At 33.9% G+C, this 16,499-nt stretch overlaps 2 protein-coding genes across 3 annotated transcripts; one reads left to right on the top strand and one right to left on the bottom strand.

Annotated features, from left to right (window-relative positions):
* Positions 1-940: 940 nt before the first annotated feature.
* LOC108327775 (protein CANDIDATE G-PROTEIN COUPLED RECEPTOR 7) lies at positions 941-2,778 on the bottom strand. Its single transcript, XM_017561474.2, has one exon. It carries the CDS (start codon positions 2,621-2,623, stop codon positions 1,301-1,303), a length of 1,323 nt encoding a protein of 440 aa, XP_017416963.1. The 5' UTR covers positions 2,624-2,778; the 3' UTR covers positions 941-1,300.
* Positions 2,779-3,101: 323 nt separating this feature from the next.
* On the top strand, positions 3,102-10,882 carry LOC108329340 (phosphatidate phosphatase PAH1). Of its 2 annotated transcripts, none has more exons than XM_017563510.2 (11): positions 3,102-3,408; positions 3,554-5,350; positions 5,432-6,018; positions 6,110-6,183; positions 7,016-7,100; positions 8,116-8,202; positions 9,171-9,243; positions 9,889-9,932; positions 10,024-10,152; positions 10,241-10,339; positions 10,427-10,882. In XM_017563510.2, the coding sequence occupies exons 2-11, from the start codon at positions 3,757-3,759 to the stop codon at positions 10,478-10,480; spliced, it is 2,826 nt and encodes a 941-aa protein (XP_017418999.1). In that variant the 5' UTR covers positions 3,102-3,408; positions 3,554-3,756; the 3' UTR covers positions 10,481-10,882. The 2 variants fall into 2 exon arrangements, with proteins under 2 accessions (XP_017418999.1, XP_052728643.1); XM_052872683.1 differs by having other exon boundaries at positions 3,544-5,350.
* The last annotated feature ends 5,617 nt before the right edge of the window (positions 10,883-16,499 follow it).

Genomic DNA, 16,499 nt, shown 5'->3' with positions numbered 1-16,499 from the left:
AGAATTAGTCTCGTTTGTCCCTTTCAAAGGAAAATTTAAAAGGGTGTCTAAAAAGTCTCTAAAAAGGGGCAATTTTTATCACTTTTGCTTTCTATTTTCACTTTTTCATTTGTATTTTGTTCAACATACATTTTTTTTGTTCAGATAATCTCCGTAAGGGAATCCCGCACAAAATAAACTGGCACATCAAAATTGAAGTTCAAACTAACTTATAAACTCCTAAATGTTATAGACACACTCTTTCTTAACTGAAACCATTCGAAGTTGGTTATCCTGTTAACACACATTATAAATATCGAAACTTGGGAGCTAGAAATATCGGTGTGTGATAGTTATCATCTACCAACCGAAACCACCCAATTTCCACAAACTGTCAACGGTCAACCAATTAGACCTAAATGACTCCTCCAAAAAAGAATAATTTGTAATACAGTTAGAAATATACATTAGAAAAATCACATTAGAAAAATCACAATAGAATTACATTCTGTAAAGCCCAAATTATACTCCATATCAGGTGATATGATTAACAATAAAATGCACCACTCACCCCATCAATTGTTCTTTTTGATAAAAAATGTGGAGCCTGATCCTGGCTGTTGATGAACCATTCACAGGCAATTCAAAAAATGCTCTATTCAATAGCACACTCACCAACTAAAGAAGCATAATTGCTTTATTATTAAAGATTACATCATAAGTAAGGCACATCAGTTAGTTTTAGCTTATAGGACAAGTTCGATGAATTTTTCATTCTTGAGTAATTTTTTTTGAAGAATTTGTCCAATATTCTCTAATCAGGGTCTTTGTATATCAAAACTAAATAAAAAAGCAATATGAATTATGAAAGGAACACCCTGTTATATAAAAGTAACGTGATATAATTGCACACACATGAGTAATGTAAAGTAAAGCAACAATATTTTACGACTAAGAACAATTTGGATAAAGTAAGAAACTAATGAATGAATTGAGAAATGTACAGAGCACCTGTTCCCGCCAAATATGATGGAAGAAATCCAATAATGACCGATCAATAGAAGATCTCACCGGTACAACTTCTCAAAATGACATATAGCTTGAAATGGACAAAAGGAAAGTAGAAAACCTTTTTCTATGCCGCGGAATTCATCATCATCATCATCATCAAAGCTAACCAAGAAAAAAAAGAAGCTAAATATAGAGGCAGTATTCCCTTGTAGACACTTCTCTGGCAGCAGAAGGTTGAAAGGGGTATAGTAAAACAAAGGAGAAAAGGGTAAGCACGTGAACATCCATTCAAATTCCATAATCAAGATCTTCAAAGCTCAAAATCTTCATCCTTGAGAGCAATTTCCGCAGCCTCCTCCTCCTCCTCATCAAGAACAAAGTACTCATTCTTCTCCACAGGTCTAAACATGTAGAACATGACAACATAAAACGCAAGACTAGCAGTTTCCTCCGCAGCATTGCTCACCCATTGGTACTTATAAGCCGCAATAGTCCTCAAAGCAAACACCACTATTCTGGTGAAATACAAGTAGCCAATAACAACAATATAAAACTGTCTGAAAAGCGTTAACTTAGCCAAATTCCTCGAAGCCTTCCCATCAGTTTTGGAAGTCTCTCTCAGCGACCTTATAGACCAAACAATGGGGAAAATAATAGCACAACAGCATATAATATCCACAAGCAAAAACACCTGGTTCCAAGTAACCCAGTCTTTGATAAAAGGCCCGGTTTCCCCAATCACAACGGAAGCCAAGTTAGCCAGAACCTGAAGCGGGATCACAATCATTAAGACCTTCTTCTCCCTGTCCTGCAAAAAGGGCTTGAGAAAAGACCATCCCGTCCCTATCAAAACGATGACGGTGAATAGCAAAACGACGCGGATGAACTGAAATATATAAAACAACACGTCCCAGCCATGAGGGAGGCCGGTGACTTTTACGTAATGCTTATCCTCAGCGGCGCAGATTAGATTCAAGGCCTTCATGAGGAGCAAGAGAGCCATGAGGATGTGAATGCGGTGAACCGAGCGCCTGTTGGTGTAGCAGATGTAGAGCCAGAAGACGAAGATGGCGAAGTAGGTTATGGAGAAGAGGAAGAAGAGGGAGGGGAGCTGGGTCTGACCGGCGGAGAGGTAGTCGCGGGAAGCGTCGGAGTCGAGATTATAGGCCTCGGTGTGGACGACCATGGTGACCGAGGTTTCCGGTGCGCAGTTGGCGAAGAAGAGGCTATACTCGTTGGGGGAGGTGACCGGGTACGAGCGGTTGAAGGAGGCCAAGGGGGGAGGGGAGAGGTCGCGGAATGTGAAGAGGAGGAGGATGTAGTGGGAGTCGAGGACGCAGAAGGAAGGGTTCTGTTGGATCTCCATCAGCACTTGGAGGAGAGACTCTTCGTTCAGGAGGAAGAATCCCAACCGCGACGATTCCGGCTGCACCGCCGAGGAGAGCACGCCCACGGAGACCGAGGACACTGCAATGGACACATGGCCTTTGTGAGTAAACCCGAATTTCTCGAACAGGATCATGGGGCGGGTATCGGAGCTTATGGTGAGGGACTTTATCTCCGCCGTGGAGGGGGAGAGGAGGAAGAAGAAGATGAGCAGCGAGAATGCCGTTCGCATTTCGGCCATGGCCATTGCTCTGGTTTCGGTTCAGAATGTGAGCAAATCCGATCTCAACGTATCATCATATTCATAGATCTGAATCTGCTTCTGAACTCCTTCACGACGATGACTTGCCACCTACGCAGAGCTAACACATTCCGTGGGCCTTCTTTTTTTACTCTTTCGGCCCATTACTTTCATTCTTCATTGGTCATGGATCGGGCCCATAATATAAGAAACCAGAGTCAGAGAAGGTAAAAATAGAGAGAATCAGAATAGAAAAAAGACTAAGAAAAAACTTATTGGAACCCCGTTGAATTCAGAAATTTTATTTGGTAAATAAATATTTATTTTAATTTAATTTTGTGAGAAAATATTGTAGCAAAGGCTGGATGGTTAAACACGAGAGAGTTGTAGTTCTTAAAAGTGCTTACAGGAAGTTTGTATGGTATGTATGATGATCTGGATATAAACATAAAATTGTCGTGAAAAACACTTGTGATTTCCAACGGCAACTAACTAGTATGAAATGGCGGAAGAGCCCTCACACGGTTCGTAATCTGGGTTGGCACGATTTATTTATTGCTCTGCTTCGTAGTTACTGTTCAAACTTCTAATACCTGATTTTTCTCTCTTTATCCATTCGTTCATCAAAACAAAATAAATAAACCCAATAAAAAAAAAGTCTTCAGTTGGAAACCCCCAGGAAAAAAACCCAACAGCATTCAACGCACTGCAAGAATCTCAAGAAACCTTCTTGCTAAAACTACGCAAATCGTCTTCAATTTTTTTCACTTCTCTTATTGGTTTCTCAATTTGTAAGTCTCGCCGCCTTTTCTCCTTCTTTCTTGAGCTGCTTTTTCTATTTTCAAACGTTGAAATTTTGTGACTTGAAATTGAGGTGCTCGAACTTCATCACCTTAATCATTATTCCGTTTGTTAATTTTGTCGAGTGCCATGCAGTGCTCTTTTTGAACAAGAATTTGAAATCACGGGGAAACAAAACAAGAAATTAGGACAATCTTGGGTTAGGTGGGTTGGTGAGTAATTTAAGTATATGGTTGTATCAACCCGTTGCGATTTTAACAAAGCAGGATCAGACTCAAGAAATTTGAGGTCTGAGTTTTGGGCCTCCCAAAAGATTTGGTCATTGGTTGCTGCCAAGAATGAATGTGGTGGGCAAAGTTGGAAGCTTGATAACCCAAGGTGTCTATTCAGTTGCGACCCCTTTTCATCCATTTGGTGGGGCGGTTGATGTCATTGTCGTTCAGCAGCAAGATGGCACGTTCCGCTGCACGCCGTGGTATGTTCGCTTTGGTAAGTTTCAAGGTGTCCTCAAAGGTGCTGAAAAGTTTGTTCGGATAAACGTCAATGGGGTTGAATCACACTTCCACATGTATCTTGACAATTCCGGGGAGGCTTATTTTGTAAAAGAGGTGGATGTTGATGGTGGTGATAATGGAATAAAGTCAAATGGGACTGCTGGTAATTCTGAGTGTAGTCAAGAAGACGGTGGTGTCGAAATTGATGAAAAAAATAATAGTTATCTGGGCATTGATGGTAGAGTTGGTCACAGATTTGACCATAGCATATCTGATTCAGGGGTGCGGTATCTTACTGGTGAAGGCCATTCCTCGGTTTTGTCACAACTTCAAAGGGCAGAATCTGATGTCGATAGGAGATTTTATGAGTTCCCAGATGATCAATCCTCTTTTGAAGGTTCACTTGATGTTTCGGAATATGATTCTACTAGATATGAGAATCTAGACGTGGATAATTTTATGGACTCACAGGGCTCCCATCCGGAGGTGGTTTTGGTCAGTGTTGATGGTCATGTATTGACGGCCCCTATCTCAGAATCGGAGCAGAATGAGGACAATGTTCAGTTAAAACATCCTCAATTTCATTTAGGCCCAGGTGAAGGGACTGACTTCTATGAGGGCAATGGGGAACTTATATCTGATGAAAATGCTTGGACTGCTGATTATGTTAGTCCGCCGGATGCTTCTAGTAGTTATGACACTAAGGTAGGTGATGATACTTCCGGGCTCTTGTTGGAAGCTCAAAGACAGGGGGAAATTAATTGTTGCACTGAGGAAACCTTAGTGATTCAAAATCAAGAAAATCATCTTTTGCAAACTGATTCAGAAGAGGCTGTATCTTGTATGAAGAGAGAGACTGTCTTCAAAAGTTGTTTGGAATTACGTGAGTTTACTCAGCAGGCTGGAAACGATGATTTACAAGATGTAGATTCTTCATTGGAGGTTCAAAATTCAGCAGAGGAATCCAATGCAAATATTTCAATTACTGATGAGAATAAAGACGAAAACATTCAGGTTGATATACAAGATAGAGATTCTTCACTGGAGGTTCGAAATATAGCAGAGAAATTCATTGCAAATGGTTCAATTACTGATGAAAATAAACAAGAAAACATCGATCAATGTAGAAAAAGTGACAGGTTATCTCCCCTTAGTGTGCCTTCTTCCTTTGATGACCACAGCTCTCCAGAATTAGAAGTAGAAGCTCAAGTGGTTGATAGAGATGCATCAGTGAAAGTTGACACTGGTTCTGGCAGTCATTCCGGTACTAAAGATGTTATTGAATGTAATAATGAACGTGTTGAGGAGTCAGTATCAAATGATCATGTAGATGATAGTGAACAAACTGCTACACTTGAAGATGGCAGTAAGAAAAGTGAACTTACTGAACCTCAAATTGTAACTTCCATTGATGAGGACCAATGTCATTCTGCTTTGAGTAAGAACTAAAACCTGCACTTCAAATTAGTTTGGCTTGTTCTAGGAAATTAAATTTTTATTTTTCTTAAAATATGTGCAGGATTTGAGGCCTCACTGTGTGGTCACGAACTTAAGGTGGGTATGGGTTTGGTTGCTGCTGCTGAGGTTTTTGAAGCACATCGGATATCTGCGGAGGAATTTAGAAGTTCAGCATCATCCATAATTAAGAATGAAAATCTGGTTTTGAAGTTCAGAGAGAGTTATCTGCGATGGGAAAAGGCTGCCCCTCTTGTCCTTGGAAAGACTGTATTTGGTTTAGACTTACCTGTTGATCCCAAAGATACAATTCCAGTGAGACAGGACGATACAGTAAAGGCTACAAATGAAGTTTCTGGACCAGCTTCGTCTGGACGCAGATGGAGACTTTGGCCTATTCCTTTTAGAAGAGTCAAGACAATTGAGCACACTGATAGTGAATCAAATGAGGATGTATTTGTAGATTCTGAGTCTGATTGGCAAACTTCTACTGTTGAACCTTCTCCAACATCTGCCAGGCATGAGTCTCCTCGCAAGCAATTCGTGAGGACAAATGTTCCATCGAATGAGATGATAGCATCCTTAAATCTCAAGGATGGTCAAAATTTGGTAACCTTCAGTTTCTCTTCCAGGGTTCTTGGAAGACAGCAGGTTTGGCATTAATTGTGAATATGAGTTCCATATGACTATTCACACAGTTAGGTTTTGCTTACTTTAGCAGGTATGTTTAATCATGTTACAGGTTGATGCTCATATTTACTTATGGAAGTGGAATGCAAGAATTGTAATTTCAGATGTAGATGGAACTATTACCAAGTAAGACTAGAGATAATTCTATTTATGCTTCTTAATGTTCTTTTAACCTACGGAAGTCGAATGCAATAATTGTAATTTCTGATGTACATAGAACAATGACCAAGTAAGACCAGTGATAGAATTTCTTATGCTGTTTATTGTTCTTTTGTTAATTCATTACAATACCTCTGCTCCCTGCTTTGGACATTACTTTTGATGAAATCAGAATGTGGTTCTAAAATGCTAATTTTGGTAATAATTTATAATTCTGGATCTTAATGGATGAAGGAATATATAAAAGAGAAACTAGTTCCGTTTTTTATTGTTTATGGTATAGGTTTAGACTTTGAGTAGTCTAATGATACATTAACATAATGTTTATTCAGATTGTCGGGGTGGGATGAACAACCTTTCTATCATTAGCTTGTGTGCATACAATATTAGGGCAATCCCTTTTTATAAATCTTGAAATGAATTGTCATATATCTTTTTTTTTTCTTTTACTTTTTTCCTGTGATGTTCACTTACTATGAAATGTATTATCATTATTAGGTTGTTTTTACATTAATGTAATAGTTGGCTTAGAAAAAAGTTGTTTACATGAATGCTTTTGCTGTTATTAGTAGATGAATGGGTTTCGTATATTAACGAGTTTATGCTGACTACCAAAGCTTTAACAGTCCTTTACCAGCCTTTGAAACCATAGACAGAGTTTATGGCTAGCTAAACATATGAAACATGAACTAAAATAAGAAAAAAATTCCTGCTAGAATATAAGACCGAGTTGCATTATTATGGCATTGGTTTCAATTCGTATCAACTGCTTAGTGCTTTACCCTTTTCTTCCTTTCAGATCTGACGTTTTGGGGCAGGTCATGCCTTTGGTTGGCAGAGATTGGACACAGTCTGGAGTGGCAAGGCTTTTCTCAGCTATTAAAGTATGTACATTTCTTTTACTTTCACATGGAAGTTTATGTAAATTGAGATGGAGTAGGGTTGTTAATGTTTACATTTAATGAGGTCAATCCTGTTAAAGGAATCTTGTGTAGTGGACATGTGATGAAATACCTGCTTTGTTGTTGTTGTGATTTCTGAATGTTCTCAACATTCATAAGTTTTACATGACTCTCAAATTAGTGACTTGACTTTTGTAATGATATTTGCGTTTTGGCTTTGGAGAGGAAAAGAACATTCAGTTCCCAAGTAACTGGTATTTACTTAATCAGTGTTCTATTTTAGGGATGATGAACTACAGACGAAGAGTTTTTGTTGCATCTGGAGTGGTTTTTGCAAACACTTGGGGAGATTTTATGCTAATTTGTGTGTGTATGGATGTATATATGTACACACTCAAGCAATTTATATATATATATATATATATATATATATATATATATATATATATATATATTATGCAAATTGATTTCACTGCTCTAAGCTTCAGTTATTTATAACTATACAGATATGAGATAACTATGCTAGGGAACAAACTATGGTACAGATGCTAACTATAGCAAGGATATCAAACTGTAATTAACAAAGTTTAGTTAAGCTAATAAGTTGTAACAAACTTGTTACAGAGGTCCTGAAAAGTAAGAGATATACAGCCGATTAAAGTATATACTCGAATACCATGCACCTAAAATGGTAATGGACAATGCCCACAAGCCTCTTTCAATAACATTTACAACTTTTTACTGTATCGTTTTGAGGTTTGCACACCTAATCAACATTACTATTTTTTGCTTAAGTACTTCTTTTCTTCTTGCCTTCTCTTGCTTTGGAATATAGTATAGATGCAGATACGTGTAGTGGGTATGAGCTGACCTTTTTCTATCTGTATAATGTAAAAGTCAACATAGTGTGCCTGATGTTATCATGATTTCCCATTATTTCACTGTATTTTGTGCCACGAAGATTAAGGTCTCATACTAGATCGTATTTTTATGTCAGGAAAATGGATACCAGTTACTGTTTTTGAGTGCCCGTGCTATTGTCCAAGCTTATCTTACCAGGAACTTTTTGGTTAACTTGAAACAGGTACTGAAGCCACCAAGCTCTTCTGTAAACAATAAAATATGATTTTTATAGTAGGATTATTCTGTTTCTAATAAGATGATGCGGCAAACCCAGTAAAACTTATAAGTAAACCATATATAGAGATGGCAATTAGAGTTGTTTCCATTATTTTAATTGTAAAGTTTTCAGATCACAATAGATCTATAGGATAAGATCCTTATATTTACAGTGAAATGGTATACAAAGTCAACATATCTAAATGAATAAAAAAGAGTATTTATGGGTACGCAAACTGTTGAGGATAATTCTATATCTGGTCCAAGATGAACTGTTGTAAGGATGTTGGGTTATCACCTTTCATTACCCTTCTAGTCTTGTCAAATTGCATGCATGTGGAAGCCATAATTATTAGCATATGAAAATCAAATCATACTTAAAATGTGTGACTTATCACTAGTTACAATTGAAAGACGTGTTGAAGTCATCTGATATCAATTGATAAGTATGGGAGTACCACACCATAAAAGCTAGCCAGTTTAGCCAGAGTCCAAGGCTTTATAAACCTCACATCAGAATCTTATAATTCCAATATGGGACTCAATTCCCATACCTCAAAATTGGATATCATCACTTTTAACTCTTCAATTTTGTAATTTATGTTCTTTATGTTTTTGCATCTTGACTGGTCAGTTATCTTTGTAAAAATTCTGTGTTAGGTACCAAGAGGTTCCAATACTAAAGGTCTATTCTAGGAGGCAAAGGAACCAATGTGATGTAGTGGGTAGTTAGGAGGGCCTCTTTGTTGGTTAAGGGAATTAAGAGAAAGATTAATAAATACCATTGTATATTGTACAAGTTTGTAAATGATCTAAACTGTTTTCATGGTGTAAAGGGGGTTTTCCCTTGGGAGAGCAGAATTATAGAAATTCTCTCTGCTAGCTAGTGCATCCCCCACCTTTAGGTGATACTAAAAGTTCATATATTTGCAGGATGGCAAGAACTTACCCAATGGACCTGTTGTCATTTCTCCTGACGGATTATTTCCCTCTCTTTACCGAGAAGGTGAGACACTTTTAATGTAAGAGCAATTGCCATTGAATAGGTATTATTGCAATATCAGTGTATGTAGCGACTTGTGATCCATGGATGAAATGATGACTTCTCTTTCCGCTTATGTACACATACTTTACATATGATAATTCCATCTTTATGAAGACTTGTATACTGTTGTCAAATCACCAAAGTGAGCTAGACAGTAAAAGGTATGGTGGACCAAAACATACAAGTGATGCAAATGCACGAGTTTCAGCAAAATTAAGTGTTTTCTGAGTTTTGACTACTGTTAGGCTAATGGACTTCTTGATATTTAGTCATTTTATCATTATGTGTTTGGAGTTCTGAGTTAAGTGGCTGGGTATATCTTTGCCTGGCCTTATGTATTGGTGTTGAATTACGATGCTATTAAAAGTTTTAATATACTTTCCTTGGTTTATCAACAGCAAAAAGAATATGGACTTCTATTATTTTGTTTGGCATTGAATTATCTATAATCCTGATCTGTACTGATAGAAATTACAAAGCTTTAAAGAAAAGAAAAAAAAAAACTTATAGTCAGTCATCAATTATTTGTCTATGATATCCATCCTATTTTATTGAATATACACATCTGACTTCTTATATTATTATGTGGCTTTGAACTGATGGAAGTAATAAGAAGGGCACCTCATGAGTTCAAGATTGCTTGTCTAGAGGTAATTTCAAAAACACAAGCAACTCAGAAGTGTCATCAAAAGGTATTTTCCTTACTGACATCACACCTGTTCTGATAATAATGTTTTGCAGGATATCAAAAGACTTTTCCCTTCTGATTATAACCCATTCTATGCTGGGTTTGGCAATAGAGACACTGATGAACTTAGTTACAGAAAGATGGGAATCCCAAAGGGCAAGATATTTATTATCAATCCCAAGGTGTGCATCCTGTATTGATGTTTTTTTTTACCATAGTATTTGCTTTAGTTCTCACAGGGTACTAACAAAATGCCATGAAAACTAATAGGGTGAAGTCGCAACAAGTCACCGTATTGATTCAAAATCCTACACATCATTACACACACTCGTCAATGACATGTTCCCCCCCACTTCTCTGGTTGAGCAGGTGATAAAAATCTCCAAAACGTGTAGCTTTGCAGGTTACGAACTTTACAACTAAAAAGATTTGATTTGCAATTTTGAATTATGACAGGAGGATTTCAACTCATGGAATTATTGGAGAATGCCTTTTCCAGAAGTGGATTAGTTCAATGCTTAAGGTATATTGTTCCTTTTTTTGACAAGGATCCGTTGGTATGGGACCATCCAAGATGTTGATCGATAATGCAGCATGTCCTTTCTACTTGGCACAAAACTGTGACATGATTGGAAAGTGTCCTACTACACGGGAATTCGATGATTGCATACAAGTGATCTCGCAGAACGTTATTCAACACGCCTTTGTTTTTCTTCTTTTTGATCTTCATTGAATCTTGATTAATCATTACCCATTAATCAACCATCCACATTGTATAACATTTGGTTTACATGTATTATACTCATTTTTTCCCGACCAATATTGTCCAGGGCAACATCTGTACAACATATTCACTTTGTCAGAAAAAAACATGTTAACCCAAATAATTGGGTTATCCTTTTCTTTCCAGAATCCTCCTCCCTCACGTTAAGTTGATTACAAGTTTCATATCAATGACTTCAAATGTTGAGCCAAGTTCAGAAACGCTGAAACCGTTGGATTGCAAAATGCATCCACCGACTGATTCAATAAGAAAATGTATCTATATTAATTTCCATTCGTTGCACCTGGCCGCACGAGGGAAAACTCGTACAATGTACGGTGAAGGACTGAATGAGTACGTATAGCACATCAGATTATGTTTTTGAAACATTTTAAACGGAAATTGAAACATGCAGAATACTGGTGTAACGAATTCCAGCAAGCTAGTACAGCAATTACTCATGTCATGTAGTGCTTGTCACAGTTGTCCATTGAACTTGTGAAGTGGCATCGACATTTTTGTCGAGTACTTGAGAGACTAACAAAGAAAAACAGAGTCTATAATTCACAGGCTTTTATAGATTTTGCATTTCCTACCCTTCGTAACATACAAATTACACTTACTGTTCTATCCATAAATTGAGGGTGCTAATATTTTGACGTTCAATAAATTTTTACACAAACTCTACATCCATTATTTTACTTTTTTAATATCTCTTTTCTTACAAATACAAAAAGTAACATTTTTAATCTCAAAATACCACTTTATCAACTGGAATAAATAATGTCAAAAGAATATTTTCCATAAATTATGCGTTGCATTCAGAATCATTACCTGACAGATTTGGCTATTTCCGTTTTAGGAAAAGTAGATCATATATTTATTTTAGGAAAAGGGATTTTTGTTTTTTACTTTTACGATGTAAATGATGTGCAAGATTAGATAAATTAATTTTGTTTTCTCTCTGAAATATTTTTTCCATTTATTATCATCTCGAAGCGGAAGAAAGTCATTGAGTTTTAAGTTTGAGTTTTTTTCTTTATTATGCAAATTGTATTTGAAAGACAGTTTATAAAATTAATTTTGGAAAAGGGATTTTTTTTAGTTTATAATTTGCATTTAAACAACTTTATCCAAAAAAAATGATTTTAAATAATAATTTTTGGTAAAGAAAGGTTTTATACCTCTGGCCATCAAAACAATCCTTAATTATAGTATCAGTAGTAAAACTCAATTAAAGTATCTATATTTATTAATATATTTTTTTTCCTATAAGAATATATTGTACACTATAATCCCATTGTTCTTTGTAAAAAACAATTTGAAATGGAAGTAACACCAAATTTACCGTTCGGCCTAGATATGATATTATAGCAGCATTATAACTAGACTTCAATGACAGTCTTGGAATTTAGAAGCATAAGTTTATTTTTAGCTTAAATATGAGAGAAACATGTTTTTTGTATATCTGTGAAGTTGTTTTGGCAGATGTTAACATGGCTTTATGGTTCCTAACGCTATTCAAGTTGGATGGAGAATCTAGTGAGAATAGGAACTTGGTGAAGGACAAAGCAATTGCTTTCGAGCTTTGTTTTGTTGCTCATTCTTTATTTTTCGAAACCAACGCTCTTGGGTAAGCTTTGGAGAACGAGTGAATCACATATCAACTACATCTCATCAGCTCAAACATGTTAGAACTTCCAAAGACACAAAGAAACCAAAATGCTAAAAAAGAGAACACTTGTATTTGACCAAGTCAAAATAAATTAACGTATTTACCACATCACATCATTCCCCATCACTCATTTTACTTTATTTTAAATTTTATTTCCGTCCTTTATATTACCAGTTTATAAAATTAGACTAAGATAAGAGAGAAAGAGATAGACCAATTAAGTAGTGTACACTATGGATTTGATGGAATCGAACGGTTAAAAAGTCAGTCAACTGAATTTAAGTTGTTTTTATTTGAAAAATCTAATGACTAGTTTAATCAATATTAGAAGAATTTGGATTATAATTAAATCAATTATAATTAAAAATTTATTAGAAAAATTATAACTAGAGGTTCAAATATAAGATAAAGTAATATGAAACGTATTAGTTACATATTTATTATTCTTGTATTCGGACTGAACTAACTTTAATATTAGATCATCTTTAACGGGTATTTCAAATCGATGTAAACAAACATGAAACGAACTTCGAACAAAGAATTTTAGAAAATTGAATATTGAAAAGTAATCAATTCACCTGCAAATCCAAACAAACAAGTAGAATTTTTTTCTCCTTAATTATCTAGATATCATAAATCTATGAGAACATAATTTTTTTTTGCAGAATCTTAAATAGTAAAATACTTTTTCTCTCTTAATCTATCTCTAAATAAACAGAGATAATATAAAAGAACTTTTAGAATAATTTTAAACCACCTCACTTACCTCCTTCAATAGAAAATGTAAACTTAAGTTGAAATTTCATATGTGAGACCTTTTTTTGCTTCTAAAAAATCATCAATCTAAATATAATAGATAATGTAATATAGAGAATATATAAATATTTATTTTATATAACTAAAATTTATAATAAATAAATAGTTATGTGTTTTAATTAAAATTTATAATAAGATAAATATGTTTAAAACGCATGATTATATTTTTATATTTATGATAAATAATTTATATTGTCATATAAAACTATTTTTAAATTAACGGTGTTTATTTTTAAAAAAAATATTAAAATTGAATTTAAAAGTAGAGATGGAAAGAATTGAAAAAGATAATAGAAACCCTTTTGTTGAATAGTGGTTGATAAGTAAAAGGGTCTACAACACATGATTAATTGATATAAAATTGAGAGTAGGCACAAAAGGAAAAATTGAAAAGTCGACAAAACAAGCTTCCTCCACGAGAGATGCTGCGTTTGGGTTTCTGATAGTTAGACACTCCATTCCGAACGACTTCTTCACTTTCAGACATGTCTTTATACAGAGAAATTTTATGTTCTTTCGAAAATGTGGCAGAGAACCACGTCGGTGTAACAACAAATTAAAAAACAAAAACAAAAAAACATGTCGTTTCATTTCATTTACCTTGTCAATGTTCAATTTAACCACCTCTTCATAACTCATTTTTTACATGCATGAAACTGCTACTGTATGAGTCACTGTTGCATGGCAGTATTACGTTAACTACTGATTACCGAAACACGTAAAGATAAGGACGCGAAGATTCATTTGTTTGAGACCTCTCCCAATGTATCATTTACCTACTTCGGTACTAGATTCTATCTAGTGTGTGAATCATTCTTTAGTTTCGTTTTCATGGTACGAACAACGAGTGTGTGACTCTGTTACTTCCATTGAAACTCAATAAAAAAACAACGTTTGTGTCAACATCGTCATGAGTTGGAGACTCTCAACCTTTACTTAACGTGTATCAAATTCAAATGGAAGAAGACAACAAAAGTAAGGATATTATTATTATGTATGAATTAAACACATGCATGATTGTGTCAATTATGGAAGCTACTAATTAAGTTAATTTATTCTTCTAATAAAATAAGGCTATATATTGGTGTCCTTGTTAATCCAATAAAAATATAACATGTGACATTATTTAGGTCACGGTCAAAATTCATTTAATCATAGGAGATGAAGAGATTATGTATTAGCACTTATAAGGTCACTCAGTTCTTGTCGGTATAGGGATTAAACCAAAACTCCTTTTAAAAGCAACGCCCTTTGTATCTTGTTGGGATTAAACCTCTAACATGATTTTGAGTTCTCTTGTTGGGACTAAACCTCTAACATGATTTTGATTTCAACTTACTTTATTTGCACAAAATATTGGTTCAGAGCCTATAATTCACTCAGAAGATTGCTCTAAACAGAAATAATAATTGTTCTAGAAAGTAGCCGTTAATAGGTGTTGTGTATTCATTCTGCACCAGCAAAAAAGAATGATTAAAGCACAGCATCAACAGTAGTACTTGAAACAACGTACATACAACTTTCTTTTCTTTTCATGTTCGCGTCATATTGATGTTAATTAGGTGTTGGATGTTTGACGACAAAACAACATTACTAGTTTTCATTCCTTCTTTTACAAAGAGACATAGAAAAATATCTTAGAAAAATTTTCTTTTAATGATTTTTTTACAATGATTTCAAATATACGAATAAAAAAAATAATGAAACATAATTTATTGTTAAAAAATTATTAAAAAAATTATTAACGTGTCATAGGACAATTTTTAACAAAGAATGTTAAGTATTTTTCTTTTACTTAACTATTTTTATTTATTTTGACATTTCATATTTGAATTACATTTTAAAAAATTTACAACAAGATTTAAGTAGTGCCAACGAGACACTTCACTGTAAAGATGTCGTATACTCCATTCACCATTTATGATGAAGTCGTGGAAGAAGAGTACAATTTAATTATTAATGTTGAAGTGGTATAATTTAAACGGGATTTTCGTTACAATTAATTTAATTAATCATTACTAAATCAAAGTCATGTAAGTAGCGTCTGCTTTATTGAAGATTTGATAAGTAGTAGAGAAATGACGCGGTTTTTTTACAAAAATAGGAAATACTGAAGTTGTGCAAGTAGATAATAACTTTAGTGTAATTGTAGTTTAACGGAAGATGACGACTTTTCTAAATTAGAAAAAGTAGATGGTCTATTTTTATGCACGACTTCTTTTTTCCTTTTTTTTTTACTTTTTTTTCCTTTTCCTTTTTTTTTCTACTTTTTTATTTATTAAAATTTTGATATATGCATAAATTTTTATTTTAAATTATTTTTTAATAATTTCATTAATTGATTTTAAAAAAATTTAACATTTTTAAACTTTTTATATAATCATGTATTTTTAATTTTAAGATGTTTCTTCTAATAATTTAAAATTTTTGATAACATTTTATATCTTAAATTTTTTATAAGGTTTAATGTTTAGTAGGTCTATATTTTTGTCCATAATCTCAAATTGATCATTTTCTTTTCGGCGTCTCAACTGGGTCCTTATTTTGTGAAAATTACAATAATTAGACTTCTTTCGTTAAATTGGACCTAAGATGTTAATGTATGGTTGACATGACACGCTGGTCTTCATTTCTAAATGATATGGAATTCAATATATTTTGACATGTCTTTTTTATTTATTTTTCTTATAAATAGGACTTACCGAAACATTAAATCTTTTTAAAAATCATATTATTATAAAAATAAATTAAGATATAAAATTGTTATCAAAAGTAAAGAAATATCTTAAAATTAGAAAATATACGATTATATAAAAAGTTTAAAATTATTAGAAAATTTGTAAATCAATTAATTAAATTTAAAAAATTATTTAAAATAAAAAATTATTTATATCAAAATTTCAAGAAATGAAAAATTAAAATAAAATAAAAACAAGGTAAGAGAAGTTGTATACAAAGAGCATAACTTCTATATTTTCTAATTTGAAGAAGTCGCCACATTCTATGATAACTTCAGTTTAGCTACAATTACACTGAAGTTATCATCCACTTGCATAACTTCAGTGTTTCTAAATTTTAAAAAAAGTTACGTTATATTCCATGAATTTGATTTAGTGATGATTAATTTGATTAATTGTGGTGTAAGTCGTGTTTGAGTGATACGAACATTAACAATTATATAATATTCTTCTTCCACGACTTAAAAAATAAGTATACAGTTTTCTTATAATGAAGTTGTGTATCGCTGGCACGTGTTAACTCTTTTCGTAAGTTTT

The sequence above is a fragment of the Vigna angularis genome, chromosome 2 (genome assembly GCF_016808095.1).
Source record: "Vigna angularis cultivar LongXiaoDou No.4 chromosome 2, ASM1680809v1, whole genome shotgun sequence".
NCBI classification, from domain to species: Eukaryota; Viridiplantae; Streptophyta; class Magnoliopsida; order Fabales; family Fabaceae; genus Vigna; species Vigna angularis.
Note: the sequence above shows the minus strand (reverse complement) of the source record. Positions and strands in the feature narration are given on the sequence as shown.